We start from the raw sequence: 19,730 nt of genomic DNA, 5'->3' as shown, positions 1-19,730 counted from the left end.
GATTTAATGCAATTTCAGATTTACAATGATTTGTAAACTTGAAATTGCATCAGATTGATATGCCTACCAGAGGATGGCATAATGAGGAGAAACAAATGCTTGTTGTTTCCTCTTTATATATTTTGTGCAGAAAGATATCCCTTCCTGCACAAAAACAATCTTGCCCGTAACACAGGCACCTTTGCACTGTGGTGCAAGGGTGCTTGCATTGGCACTAGAAGGCACACAGTGTGCCAACGCAAGGAGAGAGGAGAAATACTGTGAATTTTTGTAAATATGGAATACTACTGTCCTCTCCCTTTCATGCAGGGCAGCACAGGAAGTTCAATTGCTGCACTGCATTGCATGAAATGATAGTAAATATGCCCCTAAGGATGTGCATTGCACTGACTCCTCAGCACACTATTTTTACTTAAGCTGTAGAGCGGTGAATAAATAGATTCGTACCATACATCATCCCTTGCACAATTGTAATCTGCACAGGTCTGAAGAATCTCACTGTTAGGAAGGCATATATTCTTGCAAACCCCATTAAGAGTTACTTGAAGAGACCACCGCAACTACCTTTTGACAACTAATGGGGCGGGGGAATGATGATGAAGCATGCCACTCGGTGGGTGAGGCTACCATCCGTTTTTAGGAAATACTCTGAATAGGGTTTAGTAAGTGTAGTACTAGGCCTACTTCAGCAGGGCAACCATGTTAGTATAAGAGGACCCGGTACCACTTGTGTATGCATTTTGATATGTCGTGATAGATAGGACCTTTTCTAATATTTGTGGAATAAGTTGAAACAACTTCAGAATGTGGTAATGCAGTTGTTGTTTTCAGCTTACACTAGGGGCCACATGTAGCAACCCGTTTGCGAGTCGCTGTGGGATGCAATACCATTTTGGCATCGCAGTTACCATCCACTTCAAGTGGCTGGTAACCCACTCGCAAATTGGAAGGGGTCCCATGGGACCCCTTCCAGTTTGTGACTGGACCCCAAAATATTTTTTCAGGGCAGGGAGTGGTCCAAGGGACCACTCCCTGCCCTGAAAAAATACCGAAACAAAAGGTTTCGTTTTTTTTGCAGTGCAGCTCGTTTTCCTGTCAGGAAAACGGGCTACACTTAAAAAAAAAAAAACTGCTTTATTTAAAAGCAGGTCGCAAACATGGAGGTCTGCTGACGTCAGCAGGCCTCCATGTTAGTGAGTGCCTATACTCGCAATGGGGCCGCAATTTGCGACCCACCTCATGAATATTCATGAGGTGGGTCATTGCGACCCCATTGCGAGTCGCAGTCGGTGTCTGAGACACCGTACGCATAGCAAATTGCGACTTGCAATTTGCGAGTCGGATGGACTCGCAAATTGCAAGTCGCAATTTTGCTTTTTGCTACATCTGGCCCTAGATCCCTTATTCATGTGAATCAAATAGTGACTGGTAACACTGGGCAACCGTCACATCCTTATTTACAGATACTAATCCATCACTAATTCTTGTTGGGTTCCAGAGTAGCGTGCTACACACCGAAAAGCGCTTCGACGCCTCGTCAGGGGTAGTAAGCGCTATACAAATACTATTACAATACAATACAATACAATACATGACATGATGGCAGCTGGTGTTCTCTGTGGTCTCACTACATAAAGCAATCACTGTGTACCATTGCTGCAGATGCATACAGTGATTGTCCTAAATCATGGACAAAGGCCTGCCTGCCTCTGTGTATGAAAGTGTTTCTGTCTAGGAAATTGCTTGGTAGGCTGTAGGATCCAGTGAGAGCTCCCCGAGGACTTACTTGGCCATAAAGCTTCTTCTCTTCTTGGAGACCCACATTGGGTAACTAATAAAGATCAAAGCTTGGCAGTTTTTAGAAAAGATATGCAATAATAACATCCTACCAACAAGCAAACTACAGTAAAGCGTGCAAACCTTCAGTGCCCTACATAGCTGTGATAATCTCTTTCCTGAAATGGATGCACACTTGCTTCTCCTTTGCCTGTGGAATGTCCATCGATTGAGGGTAGAGTTTCTCCATTTTAAAGAAAAGTATGACATCATGGATAGAAAAAAAACTCTGCTGGTCCTCCACTTCTTGGAGTGTGAGGACTGCATTGAGGCAGTGTTAGGAAATTACTCGTCTTTGACTATATGATAAGGAAATATATGTTCTTGGTTCTAATGGAGATTGATTGAACTAATACAAATGTACCATGGAAATTACTTGCAATGGTGACCGCACAGAATGGGTAATGAACAACCTACTACAGTGTAATTGAAGGACTATTCTTCCTGTATTGCAATTAGCATGTAAAGCTTTCAGTGTTGTTTTTATTGTGGACATGATGGTTTAAATGACCGCGCTTCTGGTACGCTTTACTCCACTTTGGATCTTTTAATGTAATGCTGGTTTTAAAATCTACAGACTTTGATGACTTTAAAAACATGTTCTTTGCAGCTAAATGTGCCTTATCCAGGGACTTTCATTGTTGTTTCTTGGACAATAGTTGATAAAATGTGCATATCTATTTTTTTGTAGTTATTGTACTAGCAGTAGAACATGATGAGGTCTTTTGTTTATAACCAACTCTATTGAATTTTGCACTTGTAAAGTCATACAGCACAAAAAGCCAAAAGTGACCACTATCACAATACAGTAATTGAATAGCATAGCACAACCCCAATCATAAATGAACAACAGCAAACAGCAGAGCCTTATTCGTTACTCCGTTGACCACAACATGCATCCCAGCACTGCCCCTGCTTGGTATGCAAACAGGGGCACATGTACAGCACCACTCGGGACTTAACACATTGGCACAAGGCAGGACTGCACACTAGAGGGGACCTATACCATGACAGATCACTCCTTTCAATTGACGAAGCAATCACCAACATTGGCCTCCCACCAGGTCAGTTTCTCCTGCATGCTTCCTTCGTTGCCACCCTGACTCGATCCTGAAGGGAGATACAGCAGGAACCCGCACAAGACTTAATTCTGCAATACCTACACACCTTGGATACTAGGGGGCATCAGACTCACTGGCTAGCTACTGCCCAACACGCACCCATACTACAATTCTGGACGTTGAGCCACAGAACTCGGTTGAGATTGACTAGACAGAGACTGTCAGATTATCCTACAAAATCCCTCCCTAGTTACCCGTAATGCGTGCTTTAAATTGATACAACCGTATATTCTCCACTGGGCCTACATAACCCCTAATAATATTAATTGTTATTTCCATCGCACTGATGCGACTTGTCTCCGCTTTCAGACTTTAGATGCAGATCTGATGCACATGCTTTGGTCCTGTCCCTCATCGACACTGTATTGGAGGGATATTAGAACACGCCTTACACACTGCACTGGAACAATTCTTCCCTGCACTTGGGAAGTATGTATACTGGGATTATATCGCCGCACCAAAAAGCACAGAGCGGTGATGAGATTTGCAGATCTGGCCCTCTTCCTGGCTAAACAGCTAATCACTTGCAAGTGGAAAGCAGCGGTTCCCCAATTGGTGACTGCGTGGATGCTTTCTGTGCTGGCACGGGCTCAAGCTGAAAGCAAACTCCTGCGTAGGAAGGAAGTAAAGGGTCTCGAAGACATCCCATCTCTGACCTTTGGGATACATTGTTGAACAGGTTTTGCGAGGAACCCCTGAGCAACCAATGCACGCTATGACCGCATACGTAAGGCGTTAGTTTCCTTTTTTTATTTTTCTCTTCCTCTTGTTCCATTACATTATTAGATGTGTGGCCTTGTCCATGCATGTAGACCTTCCGGGCCCAGAGGCAGTTCCACCTCATTACTTTCCATTATGAAGGAGTGCACTTATTGTACCCTGTGTTTCCCCCCTCCCTTTACCCCTGTTCTTTTATCCTCATATTTATATTTGTTTTTTTGGAACAATGTGTCAAGACGAAGATGCTTATCCATTCAATGATTTGATGACTTTGTTGTTATTATGCTGTGATATTGCCCGAAACACCTTACCCAAGAAACAACTGTTGTTGATGATGCTATTAAGTTTGATTCACTGTTTGACAGGAGCTATATTTTTACTGGCCATAATCACAATATTGCAATGATTCTACTTTCTTCTCTCTAGCAGCAGCTATATTGTTTACCGACACTGTACTGATGCATGTTATGTGATATATTGCACCTGTTTCCATGTTAAAATACCAATAAAAATCATTCAGAAAAAATTAGTGAACAACAGCAAATCCCATGCGGAAGAGCACCCAGTGGCAGTTTAATGGCATGTTAAGCCCAAAATGATCCCACCATTTACTCCAGATCTGGGTGTGTTTTTTTGGGCAGCCTAGGGCCTCATACACCTGCCTTTCTTGCTGTGCACACCAGTCAACCCCATTCCACCAGAGGGACAGCAGAGGAGCACGGTTGATTTCAATCCCTGGGCTATTTCTCATTTCACAATCATGATAGCTACTTCGATCAATGCTTGTTCGGCCCTCGTGCCCCCATCCCCTCAAAGAACCCAAGGAGAAATGCTTTTGAGGATTCCTCCACCTCCAAGCGCAATGCTCAAGATAGCGTCTAGGCCACCTCTTTCCATTAGATGACATGTCCCCACCATATGGTAGAAGTCTGCCGAGGCATGGGGCTACCTGAAACATGTAGGGCTAGGAAGGAGACAGGCTTGGTATAGGTGGTTGGGAGTGAGGTATGCATGGTGGAGGTAGTATGTTTTGTGGGATGCACCGTGTCCCCCTGGTCAGCCCCTTTAAGGGTGGAGCGAGTAGCCTTTGACGACTGCTTGTCGTCAGTGTTCCCTCCCCCTCCTGTACGTACCTGTTGTTGTGGACGTCCATTTTGGCGTTCCTCAGTTTTTCTTGTCTTCGTCCTCCGGCCTTCCTTGTGTGTATCGTGTACCGAGCGTTCGGTGTCCTCGCCCAGGAATTTAAGTGAGTCCCTCCTTGCTGTCCGGTTTGTCGTTTTGTTTACTGCTGCACCTCTGGATTCTCTGACAACCTGCAAAAGAAAAACAAACTCCATTTGTCAAGCGGCAATCTCTGCATTCTGGTAACATTTAAAAATTGTATAAAAGAAAAAATATTTATCTGATAGATTCTTGCGGAAAGGACTGGTGAAGTCAATCGTTTTTTGTCACTACAAAGAGGAAAATAAATATATATTCATTTCCAGTACAAGTTTTGTTAACTTCTACAATGTGGCCGACGCCCACACTACCTCCCTGGTGCGGGTTTTAAATTAAAAAGGCCCTGGGAGACATGGAAGATCTTCCATGTCTCCACCCGCCCCTTTGTGACGTCAGTGCGCCGCGAGCTGCGCTGACGTCACTATCTGTTTTCCCCACTAGAGCAGGAAGCGGCCTTGCATAAACAGGCACAAACGGCCTTCCCGACGTTCAGGAAGGCCTTGTTTGAATGTGGAGACTCTCCCCTTTCAAACGAGGCCTTCCTTAACGGGTTTCCTGGGCCTTGATTGCAGCACAGCTGCGATCGAGGGCCAGGAAACCCCCACTAGATGCCGGGGATTTCACTTGGGGGGGTTTGCCCCCTCAGCAAATGGGCTGAAGGTAGGTTTACCCCTTTGGGGGCTCAATCATACCCCTCCCCCCCAGGGGTGCAAATTTATTTTTGTAATTAAAACATTTTTTTAAATGAAATTGACGGGGTCGCAAAGAAGCAGTACAGCTATTAAACTATATTATATTATATAGATATAATTATGTAGCTATATATAGATATATCTATCTATATAGATCAATATAACTATATATAGATATGTATGTATATATATATATATATCACTTTTGTCAACGTGTGTGGTTTCCCTGGGACCTGCGATTGGTCCCCAGGAAAACCACACCTACATACAAATGATCTCTTCATATATATATATATTTATATATATATATATATATATATATATATATATATATATATATTTATATATATATATATATATATATATATATATATATATATATATATATATATATATCACTTTTGTCAACGTGTGTGGTTTCCCTGGGAGCTGCGATTGGTCCCCAGGAAAACCACACCTACATACAAATGATCTCTTTATATATATATATATATATATATATATATATATTATTATATATTCACCACCTGTTCTCTTGCAGTTGCAGCTTGCGTCTTCAAAGCAATGCACATACTTCAACTGACGCGTATCAATTGTAGCTTTTAGGCAGCAATAAAAAAGCCTACCAAACCCAGACATTTCTGGAAACTAGACATCCGGGGAGTCCACGGAGGTGTGACTTGTGCAGATTCCCCAAAGTTTTCTTACACAGAATATCCTGCAAAGCTGAAATGATGAATAAACACTCTTTTTCTTGCATTTCTGTCACACAAGCTACAGGAATATGCTGGGATCCACAAAATTCCTACCACCCAGTGTTTCCCCACCTGTCCTGATAAAAATGCTACCCCACTTGAGTGCCTGTATCTAGTAACTGCGTGAGGAATGGATCACCCCAGAGTCAACAGTTGCCCTCATGTAGGGACCAACATTGACCGTTGTGTGATCTATTCCTGACACAGGCACTAGGCTTACCCACACAAGTGAGGTACCATTTATATCAGGAGACTTAGGGGAGTGCTGGGTGGAAGGGTGGAAGGAAATTTGTGTCTCCTCTCCAATTCCAAAACTTTTTTATCACCAAAATGTGAGGAAAATGTTTTTTTTGTGCCAAATCTTGAGGTTTGCAAAGGATTCTGGGTAACAGAACCTGGTGAGAGTGCCACAAGTTACCCCATCCTGGGTTCCCCTAGGTGTCTAGTTTTTAAAAATGCACAGGTTTTGTAGGTTTTCCTAGGTACCGGCTTAGCTGGAGACCCAATATCCACAGCTAGGCACTTTCCAAAAAACAAGTCAGTTTTCAATGTAAACATCTGAAGTGTCCATGTTGCGTTTTGGGGCGATTCCTGTCGTGGGCACTAGGCCTACCAACACAAGTGAGGCGCCATTTTTATCGGGAAACTTGGGGGAATGCTGGGTGGATTGAAATTTGTGGCTCCTCTCAAATCCCAGAACTTTCCATCAGTGAAATGTGAGGAAAAAGTGTTTTTTTGGCCAAATTGTAAAGTTTGCAAGGGATTTTGGGTAACAGAACCCACAAGTCACCCCATTCTGACATGTCAGTTTTAATTGAAAAAATGTGATGTGTCCACATTGTGTTTTGGGGCATTTCCTGTTGCGGGCACTAGGTTTATCCACACAAGTGAGGAACCATTTTTGTCAGGAGATTTGGGGGAATGCTAGGCAGAAGGAAGTTTGTGGCTCCTCTCAGATTCCAGATCTTTGCAGCACCGAAATGTGAGGAAAAATGTTTTTTTTGCTGCCAAATCTTGAGGTTTGCAAAGGATTCTGGGTAACAGAACCTGGTGAGAGCCCCACAAGTCACCCCATCCTGGATTCCCCTAGATGTCTTGTTTAAAAAAATGCACAAGTTTGATAGGTTTCCCTAGGTGCCGGCTGGCTAGATGCCAAAGACCACAGCTAGGCACTTCCAAAAAACACGTCAGATTTCAATGTAAAAATGTGATGTGTCCATGTTGCATTTCCTGTCGTGAGCAGTAGGCCTACCCACACAAGTGAGGTACCATTATTATCGGAAGACTTGGGGGAACACAGAAAAGCACAAGTGTTACTGCCCCTTCTCTTTCTCTACATTTTTTCCTTCCAAATGTAAGACAGTGTGTAAAAAAGACGTCTATTTGAGAAATGCCCTGTAATTCACATGCTAGTATGGGGACCCCATAATTCAGAGATGTGCAAATAACCACTGCTTCTCAACACCTTATCTTGTGCCCATTTTGGAAATACAAAGGTGTCCTTGATACCTATGTTTAAGTCTTTATATTTCACCAAATAAATTGCTTTGTACCCGTTACACAATGAAAACCGATATCAAGGTGCAGCTCATTTATTGGCTTTGGGTACCTAGGGTTCTTGATGAACTACAAGCCCTATATATCCCAGCAACCAGAAGAATGCATGAGATGTAACAGTACATTGCTTTTGAAAATTTTTGCATCGCAGGGAAAAGTTACAGAGTAAAACGTGGAGAAAAATGGCTGTTTTTTTAGCTGTTACTTTCTGTAAGAAAACCTTGAAGGATCTACACAAATGTCCCCTTGCTGAATTCAGAATTTTGTCTACTTTTCAGACATGTTTAGATGTCTGGGATCCAGCACTGGTTTCACACCCATTTCTGTCACTAACTGGAAGGAGGCTGAAAGCACAAAAAATTGTAAAAATTGGGTATTTCCCAGTAAAATGCCAAAATTGTGTTGAAAAATGTGTTTTTCTGATTCAAGTCTACCTGTTCCTGAAACCTAGGAAGATGGTGATTTTAGCACCACAAACGCTTTGTTGATGCCATTTTCAGAGTAAAAACCACATGCTTTCTTCTGCAGCCCTTTTCCCAATTTTTCAGTAAAAACGAATTTTTCGCTGTATTTTGGCTAATTTATTGGTCTCTTTCAGGGGAACCCACAAACTCTGGGTGCCTTTAGAATACCTAGGATGTTGGAAAAAAGGACGCAAATTTGGCATGAATAGCTTTTGTGGACAAAAAGCTATGAAGGTCTAAGCACGAACTACCCCAAATAGCCAAAAAAGGGCTCAGCACTGGGGGGGGGGGAAGGGGGAGGTTAACCTGCTGCATCGACTATTGAATAGAGACTCATATTAAGGTGGTTGTATTATTACTTGCACATGACATTGATTATTGAAGAGTGATTTATTTTAAGGGCATTGATATACTTATGAACATTTATGATTTCAGGAGATGAACACTGAATTAATCTTATGAACCATTATAGGAACATTGATTCACTGTCAAAAGGACTGATTTTTATTTAGCTATCTAGAATCGTAGAGCCTAGACACTTAGGAAGGTGTTAGAGATTACTGATTATTTTCTTCCACATATGTGTGTATTATACCTACTTGGTTATTTTGTCTTCTTGATTTAGAGCATAGCGAATTATAGCCTAGCAGGAACCAGCACCTAAAAAAGGGAGAAGGGACATTAGGTAATCAGAAGTGGGTCACATAAATTGGGAAGAAATCACAGTGTATATGTTCTAAGTTCTAAGGTCTTGTTATTTATGTTTTAGAAACTGAAAAAGACAACCACTATCGCAAGGTGGAAATCTGGTGTTGGCCTTGGTCAAGATCCGTCCCTTCGTCCCAGTGGGTCAAGCGTGACCACTTTAGGATTCGTTTGGGTCGCAAGGAAGTAGGGAGTTATGTTGTGTCCATTTCATTCCTGCAGAAAGGTGTCAGGCCTTACATGTTTGTATAAGGCACAATTTAGAGGAGATTGTCGTAGTGCTGGGAGCCATCTTGGAGTTCCTCCAGTCTTTCTCCTCCAAGGGTCTAACCCATTCCTCACACTAGATGTGAAGTAATGCAAATGTATCTGGAGCATTGATGATCAGGGAGCTGTAGATTTGGGAAATTCTGCCCTTCAATAGCCCATCCATCAGGAGCTTGGCTTCCAGGAGGCTAAATTCAGATAGGTCCGTGCCCGTAGAGACATTCACCCCCAAGGCGTGCTACAACTGCAAATATTTGTGAAACTGTGTGGAAGATAATTTATAAGATGATTAAAGTGTTGGAAATGAGTGCATGTGGCCACCCGAGCAGAGGTCCCCGAGTAAGGATAGGACAATGGAATCTCATTTGACAAAGCCCTACATGCCATCTGTCTCGGGTAGACAAGTCCCCTTCCACAGGGGAGTCTGCATTGTTAGTTTGGAGTCCCAGCCTGTGTACGGGAGTGCTGTGTGCCAGCAGAGAATGACCTCCCTAGTGACCTTAGTAAGTGGGGGAATGGGGGCACCCTAAAGCATAACCACCATGGCGTCAAAGCCCATTGAGGTCAATTCAACCCTATACGCCGGATCTGACCAGACCCTGCCAAACCACTCATTGATGACAAGAGTCTGGGATGCAAGGTAGTATCAGAAAAGATTGGTCATGCTCAAACCCCCATCATATGATGCCTGTTGGCATCTGCCTAGGGCAATTCTTGGTTGGGATTCATGCTAGAGGAATGATTTTGCCAGGGAGTCCATTTCTTTGAACCTCCGGAGGGGCACCACTTCTGAAAGAGGTACAGAAACTGTGGTAAAATCATCATTTTGTAAAGTGCAACCTCCCTAGTACGTTAAGCGGGACGGTCTCCCACCTTTTTAGGCTGGCCTTCACCTTCTAAGCCAGCAGTGTGAAATTAAGACTCTATTCCATCTTGGGGAAGAGGGTGACCTGAATTCCTAGGTATCGGAAATTCAGGCGCTGCACAGAAATGGAGGTCTGCCACTCAATATAGTCTCGGACATGTTGGAGTGGAACCAGAACTGATTTGACATAGTTGACCCATAGGCTCAAAGCCTCCTCATAGAAATGGAGAATACAGAGGCAGCGCAGGGCCATCCTCGATAGGTCGACAGGGATAAAAGAACTTCATCCACACAGAGGGCAATGCGGTCCTCATGGCTTGTCTCCCATCTCCAACCCTGAACCTTAGCATCACAACAGATAAGCCTCGCCAATGGCTCTATAATAAGGGCATAATGGAGGGGGAAAGGGGTCAGCCCTGTCTTGTACCCCTGTAAATTGGGACGAAGGCGACTCCATTAATTTGTACCTGTGCTGGCAGGTTTGAGTAGAGCAGTTTGACGTATCCACAGAACCGGGGGGCCAGACCGGACCTGTGCAGGACCTGAAACAGAAAGGACCAGTCCTCTGTATCAAACACTTTTTCAAAATCAACAGCTGTCACCAGGGCACCATGCAGCTTCCTCAGGCAGTGTCTTGTACCCCTTGTCAGCATAAAGCCACACTGGTCAGGATGAATAAGGGTGGCTAGGACCATTTTCAGCCAGATAGCTGATATCTTGGCAAAGAGTTTAATTTCTCTGTTGTTTAGGTAGAGATAGGCCGGTAAGCTGGGCAGTTATTCGGTGCAGGGGTTGATTTTGGAATGACCACTATAGTGACCATATCTAGTTCCACCAGAAAATTATCAATTTTCGTGGCTTCGTCATAAAACAATAACATGTTCAGGGATTTCTCTTTACACACCGTAGAAATCTGTGGGGTAACCGTCAGGGCCAGGTGTCTTTCTAGTCAGCAAGTCAGAGATTGCAGACATGATCTCTTCGATGGTGATGGGTTCGTTCACTGGGATGGAAAACTCCATGGGTAAGGGAATGTTGTCTGGCGGTGGAAATGTCAGTGTCCGGCCTTGGGACTGTGGGGTATAACTGCCCATGAAAACCCGCGAAGGCCTGAACTATAGCAGAAGTAGTGTGGAGTGAGGTGCCATCAGTTTCTACGATTTCAGGGACTACGCAGGATGCCAGAGGTTTGGTGGCAAGCCAGTAAAGCAGATGGCTGTTTTTATCACCCTGTTTATACACCCTTGCTGGGGAAGTCTGTCAAAGTTGACAGGCCTCTTCCAGTGATGACTGTCATATTTCGGTACGGGCTACTGCAGGCCGGCGAGAAACCTTGCCCCCGGGGTCATCAGGGAGCTGTGTCTCCAAGCGCAGTGCTCGAGCCTCCAACAGGGTCACTTGGCAGAGTCTGTCTGCTTCCTTCCTTGCTGTTAAAGCTTTGGCATACCCCCTAATGGTGGCTTTACAAGCTGTCCACAAGGTGTCAGATGACTCTACAGTGCCCTAGTTAATTCGGAAGTATGTCTTCAATTCTTCAGAAATTGCTGTAAGACAGTTCTCGTCTCCGAGATGCCATGCATTGAGGCGCCAGAGGGGTCATTGATGGGTGGCCCTACAACAGAGATGTAGCAGCATGAGGGAGTGGTCTGAAACACCTCTGGGGAGGATTTCCACCTGCAAAATGTGCATGCACTCAGAGGCTGGCATATGCATGCATGAGTGTGATGGGCTGCCGATGTGTGCATGAATTGTAGTTGTTGAGGGTGACACAGCCTCCAGGTGTCACACAAACCAAGGGTGTCTATCCAGCCAGACAGCTGAAAGGCTCCTGTGCACCTGTGTCCCGAGAGGGCACCGATGGAGACAACCAGGGCATCTAAGACAGCATTGAAGTCTCCCACCATCACTGTGGCACCCTATGGAAATGCCAGTCTGAGGTCCTTTAAGGTTTGAAGAAGCGGATCACTAATTGAAGGGGTTGGGTGGACATAAACCCACCGCAGAATGAGGCCCTGCCCCTCCACTCTACCCCTTAGGGTAGTGTAGTGGTCTTGAGTGTCGGGGAGCACCTGATTAATGACCATGGGGAAGAAGCGATGAAGGAGTGACACCCCTCGGGATCCTTGTGTGACTCCAGTGTGGAAGGCCCGCTGTATATGTGGCAGAGCAAGAAGGGGCACTGAGTGCCCAACAAGTGCGTTTCTTGAAGCATCAGGACTGCTGGAAGAAAGCAGTGTGCAGAGCGCAAGACTGTGGACCTTTTAATGTGTTCCAACAGTCCACTGACGTTCCAGGACAACACCTGGAAATCTGTTAGGCCAGGCATGGGGAAGGGTGATGCCACCATGGAGGACATCCTGCGCCAGGCAGCAGCAGGAGCCTCAAGTGATTAATACTGTGAGTGTAGTGGTGTGCAGTCCAGTGTGTGTGTTGAAGTGGCATGGCAACATGTGCAAACCAAAAACCTAAGACCCAAACCTTAACAAGGAAATTAAACAAACCCTCCCACAACCCCCCACCCCATACTTCCACCCATGAAGCATCTGTTTCCCAATTAACATAGACATAGTGGAATTGGTACGTGGAGTAGTAGACCCCCTCATGAAATAATTTTTAGCTATCTATCATGAAGTATAAAGTCAATGTCATTGTCCTTCCAGGCTCACCTCCCTGATGCTGCAGGTTGCCGGGTGGGTCCCCAGCTGGATCGCAGGGCATCAGTTGCATCCAGTTCGAGGAGCCGTGTGTGCAGTGGACTCACTAAGTGCTGGATCCATTTGTGGTGCTAAGGGTGAAGTCTATAGTTGCTGTATATATGTTTCTGACTTTGGTGAGGGTGACCCAGCTGAGCCTCAGCCCTTACAGGAACAAGTCCAGATTTGTCACACATGAAGACCACCTCTTTGTCCCCCGTAGGGAGGGAGTGCCCTTAGAGGGAAATGGGGAGTGAAACGGCTGTTGGATATGTTTTAGTTCCATTAGCCATTCCCAGGAAGCTTCCAGGGTTTCAAAAAAGGTGGTTTTGCCATCAAAGATCACTTTGAGGGGTGTGGGTAGCATAAGCATGTATGACAAGTTCATGGCCTGAATTTCTGTCTAACCTCCATGGAGGATCTCTTTTTGGATTCCTCTGCTCTAGTGTATTTGGGGAACAGCTCAGGACCCACTGCAACTCTACTCCTCCTTGGGCCAGCTGCCAGTTCCCTCCCACATTCAGAAGTGGGGGGAGGGGCTATGTTGTGAACAAATTGCAGCCGGGGCTGAAATGCCAGTAAACACGATGCAGAGGCACCTGGCCAGAGGCAGCAACCTCCATTGCTACCCCTGAAGGATCTCCAGCTCACCTCAGGGCTCTGCTGCTAGAGTGAAGGCAACTGCGTTGTATTATGGGGTCGTCTTTGGGAGAGGCCTCCAATCAGAAGTGGAGGAGGCCTCAGCCGCACAGGTCAGTGGCAGGTCTAGATTCCCTGGAGGCCACCATCTTGGGCACGGCTGGTGCTTGTCTTAATGGGGAGTGCTGGTTGAAGCTGCTCTAGACAGGTGGTGGCTCTTTTTGATCGTCATGAAGGACGCCCAGTCTGTGCCAACCTCCAGTAACAAGGAGGTATGTTGGAAGTACTCAGCAGTAGTAGCTTGTGGCGGTGGATGAAAGAGGGCGTTCGGTTCACTCTTAGACTGTGACTGTCATCTTGACGCTCAAATTCAGGCCACATGATGATGACTTAAACATACCTCATGATGTGCTTCCTGTTCATTCAGACCAGAGCTCTTTTATTGTAGCTGAATATTTATCTCTGCTACATAAATCTGGGTCTGTTTCTTCACTTGCAACCCACCTAGCGCTTCATTTGTTTTGCTCCTCTACATTGTAACCTTACGATATTAGAACTCCATGCTCTTTAGAAGATGTTACCGTATTAATATGGTGCATTGTGCCTTTTGTCCTCTTTATAGAAACTGATAACAAGTATTATTCTTTACACAGTGGTGGTCATTGCATTGAACTTAGACAGATAAAAGATTAAATTGATACACTTGTATTCAAACATGTGACCTTAACATAAGATCCTTTAGTCCAATAGGCTCTCACAGATGCATTTTAACATAGATACCTGGCCGCTCTGTCACTTGAATAACATTGCAGTGTTGAAGTGTTTACACAGCCACATTAAAATACTTAGGGCCCATAGAAATAAAAAACACCACCCAACTTAAAATATCAGCTAAAAAACTACTTGTATTGTCCAACTGACCGTATCAGAGACATACAGAGCAGCCTGTACCATAGCCATTAGACATATTGTAACTGTATAAAGACATGTCAGTAACAGCCCATTAAGTGCACTGCTGTAAAATAAAGGAATTAAATTATTATAAAATATTCTATGGCTAAACAACGAATCACATGCACTGTCTCAATAAAATGTCTGCAGTAATACAGAGAATTTGGAGTTGTGTCAATTTAAAAGTGCCAATTGCTGTACAGAAGTACCAATTCTGATTCTTAGAAGAACTAGTGACAAACAGAGAAATGCCAATGTAGTTCTGTCTCAGCTATTATAGTTACTCTGTACTGGCCTAATTCAAGTGTTGTTCCTTTACGGAGGTCTAAGAACTAAAATATTCAAAGCAGGGTAACCCCTCAAAGAATTACCCTTTTCACCCTATCAAATATTACCATGGTTTGTCGGTAGGCAAAAAGTGCAACTTTCAGCATATTGCCTTCCTGCAACAAAGTGTCTGGTCTGGCCCTTAAATATACTACAGATATCGGATATGCTAAGTAGTACCTGCACAGAGTTTTGAAGCTATTACAGCCATACAGAGAAAGCCTGTGCTGTCCTATTTCTATGTCCAGCCTACCCGACAGCGTTAAGTATCTGATTGCTAAAGACCTGTTGACAGCTTACCAAGAGTTTACAGAGGGCCGAAAGCCCGTCCATTGCTTTCCGCTGGTTGGCTTTATTGTCACTGTCATTTGCTTGATTGTTATTTGATGACTTGCGGTGTCCATTTGGTGTTTGCCCCTTCCCTAGAGTGTATCTGTGTCCTTCCACTGTTTACTTTCAGGGAGGCCCTTTTTAATTTTTGTGTAAGAACTCCACGAGAGTGCATGTGTTTTCTAGCAGTCTCCCTCGTGTGCCTGTAGTTTGTGTTGCTGTCTCATGTACTTTTCTCCCCTGCACTCTGTTACTCTTTCTCGCCTGCGTCCTTCTGTCTCCAATGTACCTTGCACACACCCTGTGCTTTTGCAGTCACAACTCTTGTTTAAAGCTGTCTAACTAAATAAATGAAAGGCAGCAATATTCAACGGGAATAAAACTAGTTTGTGGTTTAGGTGCAGTCACAAATATTTTTTAAAGCCGTCTAACATAATAAATGAAAGGCACCATTGTCCGAGGTGCAATAAAGGTAATTTAAAGCTGAGTGTAAATGTTGCCCTCTTGGTCGCTTTTTTGCCAACTATAAATTAGAACAAGCGAAGGGTAACAGTTTCCTGTGGCATAAAGGTAGATTTAAAGCTGAATGTAAATGTTGCACTCTTGCTTTCTTTTTGGAGACTCAGAAGCTAAAACAAATGAAAGGGAACATTGCCCTGTGTACTCTGCACACATCATGAGTTTTTGCAGTCACAACTTTTGTTTAAAGGTGTCTAACAGAAGAGTTGAAAGGCAGCATTGTTCGAGGTGGAATAAAGGTAAATAAACAAGTCTTAACATGGAAGGTCTGTTTGTTTGAGATAAGAAAATGTGCTTTGCATACAGTGTTGGTGGGGGGCTAGATTAATCTTTTTCACATGTCCACATTAACTAATTAGCACCACAATCCACAAGAAGTTGTGGTGTCGCTGAGACTTGAATAGAGTTCCCCAGCTTCAAAGGCACCAGCTCTGGACATAATAAAAAACATAGCTTTGAAGGTCACCATTTCAGTGACCATTGAAGCTGGGGAACCTGTAAAAGTCTATAGCCAGCATCGGAAGATCATTTTCCTATCTCAAAAGAAATGGAATGTGGAATAGGAAAGAGTGTGTGTGTAACAGACAGGCAGTTAATGTGATAACATGTGTGCTTGGGTTTAGAATAAACAAACATGCGCAAGATCCCCTCGCAGTCAGATGTTGAACACATTAACTCAGGCAAATAAAAATTGTTTAAAAAAACATAGTAAAGAGGTGGCCGAGATGCAGTTGCAAACAGTGGTGAAAGCTAAATAATCAAGCAAACAGACAACGGAAGGGAGTGGAGGACAGCGCCAGCTACAAAACATGCACTCTGTAGGGTGGCTCAACAAAAAAGGAATAAATAGCTCCCAAAAGTGCGAACAGTGGAAGGACACAAGTACTTGTGGCATGTTCTAGGGGAGAGTCACATGCTAGAAGAGAGAAGTGCCGTATGCAGACCTGACCAGCAATAAGCAAGCAATTGAAAGGGCTCCAAGCTCACTATCAGTAAACAAAATGTCTCAAAGAGACGTGCTTGCGCTGTCTACAAGAACCCTAAAAACTAATAGACTATGGGCCCAATTTAGAGTTTGGTGGAGGGGTTATTCCACCACAATGGGGATGGATATTGCTTCCGCCAAAATATATATATCCAATAGGATATAATGGGATTTATATATCGGCAGATGGGATATCCGTCACCGTTGTGATGGAGTAATCCCTCTGCCAACTCTAAATCAGGCTCTAAGTTTCCTTGAGTTGAGACCAATGAGTGCATCAAAAGTATTTGGAAACCCCTTCAACTACGCCCCACACAAAGTTTCCAGATGTTCCCTTCCCCTTTGCTTCCTAGAAAAAGAGACCCATATTTATCACTCTTTCACGCAAAGCAATGCCGCAAGACAACTTGCTATGTTGTGTTGCGTTAAAGGGAGAGAGCAGGAATGTGCCATATCTATCAAGATATGGTGCATTCCTGTTCTTTGTGCAGGTGCACAATTAGAAGCCTTACGCTAACGCAGGTACCCTTGCACCATGCATCAAGGGTGCCTGCGTTACGGGCAGGTTTGTTTTTGTACGGGAAGGGACACGTTTCTACACAAAAACAATCCATAGAGGCATATTCCTCTTTCTAATTATGCTTCAAAATGCAGCACACTCAGGAAGAGGAAACAACAAGGAGATATAAAGAGAGTTCTCCCCATCATGCCACTGGTGGGAAGGCATACAATTCTGACATATTCCCAGCTCCACCAGTGTTGGTAAATCTGGGAATGCCTCAGAATACATGTGTGAATGCGTTGTGTTTGAACACCCATGCTCCACCTATGTAACGCCCCCACCACGTAGAGTAATGCAAGGTAGCGACTTGCACTGCCTTTTGTTACTCCTGATTTACCAAGCCACGCAGGGCGGTGCTTGGTGGCTATGCGTTCTTGTTAAATCTCATCTAGGTTTTACCTCGCTCTGGCAACGCAACACTTTGATGAAAAGGCCCCTCAGTTCCTCCAGCTGTCTCTCGTGTTGGAAGAGATTGGAGAGCAGTTTGTGAATGTCCAGAAACTCTCAGGTCGGTTGGTATTCACAAGTTGTCAAAGCAACCGCTCTTGAACTTCATCATTTTCCCACCTTGCGTGGCGTTTGGTACTATGTACCTTGAATGTGTTGTTTTATCAGATATGCTTACTTAGCTCACTATAATCCAATATACACGGGCGTATGCGAATTCACTAATCAGTAAAAAATATAAACATACTAGTTTTTATTTAATTTTTATTTATTTTTTATTTAAACATGATTAAGTACAGGAGCAAATCTGAAAAAATGATAATACCATAAAACCAGTCGCCCTAATTATATGTATTGTTTTGCATTATTTCAATATTCTTGCAGGCTAATGAAAACATACTACAAAAATACGGGACAAATACAGCAATTTTTAGTTTTTAACTGGTAACGTATTCCTACATCAATCATTATTGATAATTAAAATGTTCCCCGGGTTTCAAATAAAAGTTGCTAAACTTCCAACAGTTTTTATTAACAATGCAAGATAGGCTGTGCCAAGTATACCTGATTAAAACGTCACCGGGGTGAGTAATACTTTTTGCAATGCAACTTTATGCATACAGCATACCTATTTACTATTGTTTTTTCGCCATAGGTTGAAATGTCAAGACTGCAGAAAAGTTACAATGCTTTGGCAGACCAAATGAATCTGATTCTGTCCAAGCGCCTGTGGTATGTCATGGTGGAGCAGTTCCTGATGAAGTATGTGTGGAGCGGCAGCGGGTTGATCATGGTGGCGGTGCCCATCATCACGGCCACAGGCTTCGCCGACGGGGGTAAGAGGAGTTCGTCATTTCAAATGTGTCTTTTATTTTTAAAAAGTGAAAAATAGTTGTCATTGTTGTTTACGTTTCATATTTAGTGGCTCGATCATTGGGCCCTATTCACGAAGATGTTCGTGCACTAATGTGATGCTGAAATGCACCATCATACTGATGTACTAGATTAAGGCCCTCATTCTGACCTTGGCGGGCGGCGGAGGCCGCCCGCCAAAGTCCCGCCGTCAGGTTACCGTTCCGCGGTCGAAAGACCGCGGCGGTAATTCTGACTTTCCCGCTGGGCTGGCGGGCGGTCGCCTTCAGACCGCCAGCCAGCCCAGCGGGAAAGAGGCTTCCACGATGAAGCCGGCTCGGAATCGAGCCGGCGGAGTGGAAGCTGTGCGACGGGTGCAGTTGCACCCGTCGCGTATTTCACTGTCTGCGCAGCAGACAGTGAAATACATGTAGGGGCCCTCTTACGGGGGCCCCTGCAATGCCCATGCCAGTGCCATGGGCACTGCAGGGGCCCCCAGGGGCCCCGCGACCCCCCCTACCGCCATCCGGATCTCGGCGGTCCGACCGCCGGGATCTGGATGGCGGTAGGGGGGGTCGGAATCCCCGCGGCGGTGCAGCAAGCTGCGCCGCCGCGGAGGATTCAATGGGGCCGCGGTACACTGGCGGGACCCCGCCAGTGGTGCCGGTCCGACCGCGGCTTTACCGTCGCGGTCGGAATCCCCATTGGAGCACCGCCGGCCTGTCGGCGGTGCTCCCGCGGTCCTCCGCCCTGGCGGTCAAAGACCGCCAGGGTCAGAATGACCACCTAAGTCATTGATTCACAAATCGGGAGTTTGCACTTGTTAAGGGATTTACACACGTTTTCAATTCTTCAAAACTATTGAACTTTGTCTGTGAGCACTTTTGCTCATGGGAGGGGGTAGGGGGAAATTGACAAAGTAAATTAAAAACACACCAACCTGTTAGTTTGTAGGTATTCATATTCATTTGGCAGGCGCATTCCCAACCTGTAATTTACTCCTGTTAAGTGTAGAAGTAACTCCATATTTTAGGTGGACCTGGGCAGGGTACACCTCCTGAATAGATTGAGATGCAGGGAAATGGATTTCTCCACATGAATTAGAAACAAAAAATAGAGTTCAATGTGCACCTGTACTTTTGCGTTTAATGTTTGCATTCGGAAATAGAGACGTACTACATTTCTTTACTCACACATAGATAAGGATGTCAGTATGTTTTTT

At 44.5% G+C, this 19,730-nt stretch overlaps 1 protein-coding gene across 1 annotated transcript in view; it reads left to right on the top strand.

The window, feature by feature from the left end:
- The window catches only part of ABCD2 (ATP binding cassette subfamily D member 2), a 238,479-nt gene that overhangs the window by 50,510 nt on the left and 168,239 nt on the right, over positions 1-19,730 (top strand). Inside the window, exon 2 of the mRNA XM_069229758.1 lies at positions 18,312-18,492. Coding sequence (XP_069085859.1) covers positions 18,312-18,492 — 181 coding nt within the window. The remainder of the gene's footprint in view (positions 1-18,311; positions 18,493-19,730) is intronic.

This window comes from Pleurodeles waltl, chromosome 4_1 (genome assembly GCF_031143425.1).
Source record: "Pleurodeles waltl isolate 20211129_DDA chromosome 4_1, aPleWal1.hap1.20221129, whole genome shotgun sequence".
Classification (NCBI taxonomy): domain Eukaryota; kingdom Metazoa; phylum Chordata; class Amphibia; order Caudata; family Salamandridae; genus Pleurodeles; species Pleurodeles waltl.
Note: the sequence above shows the minus strand (reverse complement) of the source record. Positions and strands in the feature narration are given on the sequence as shown.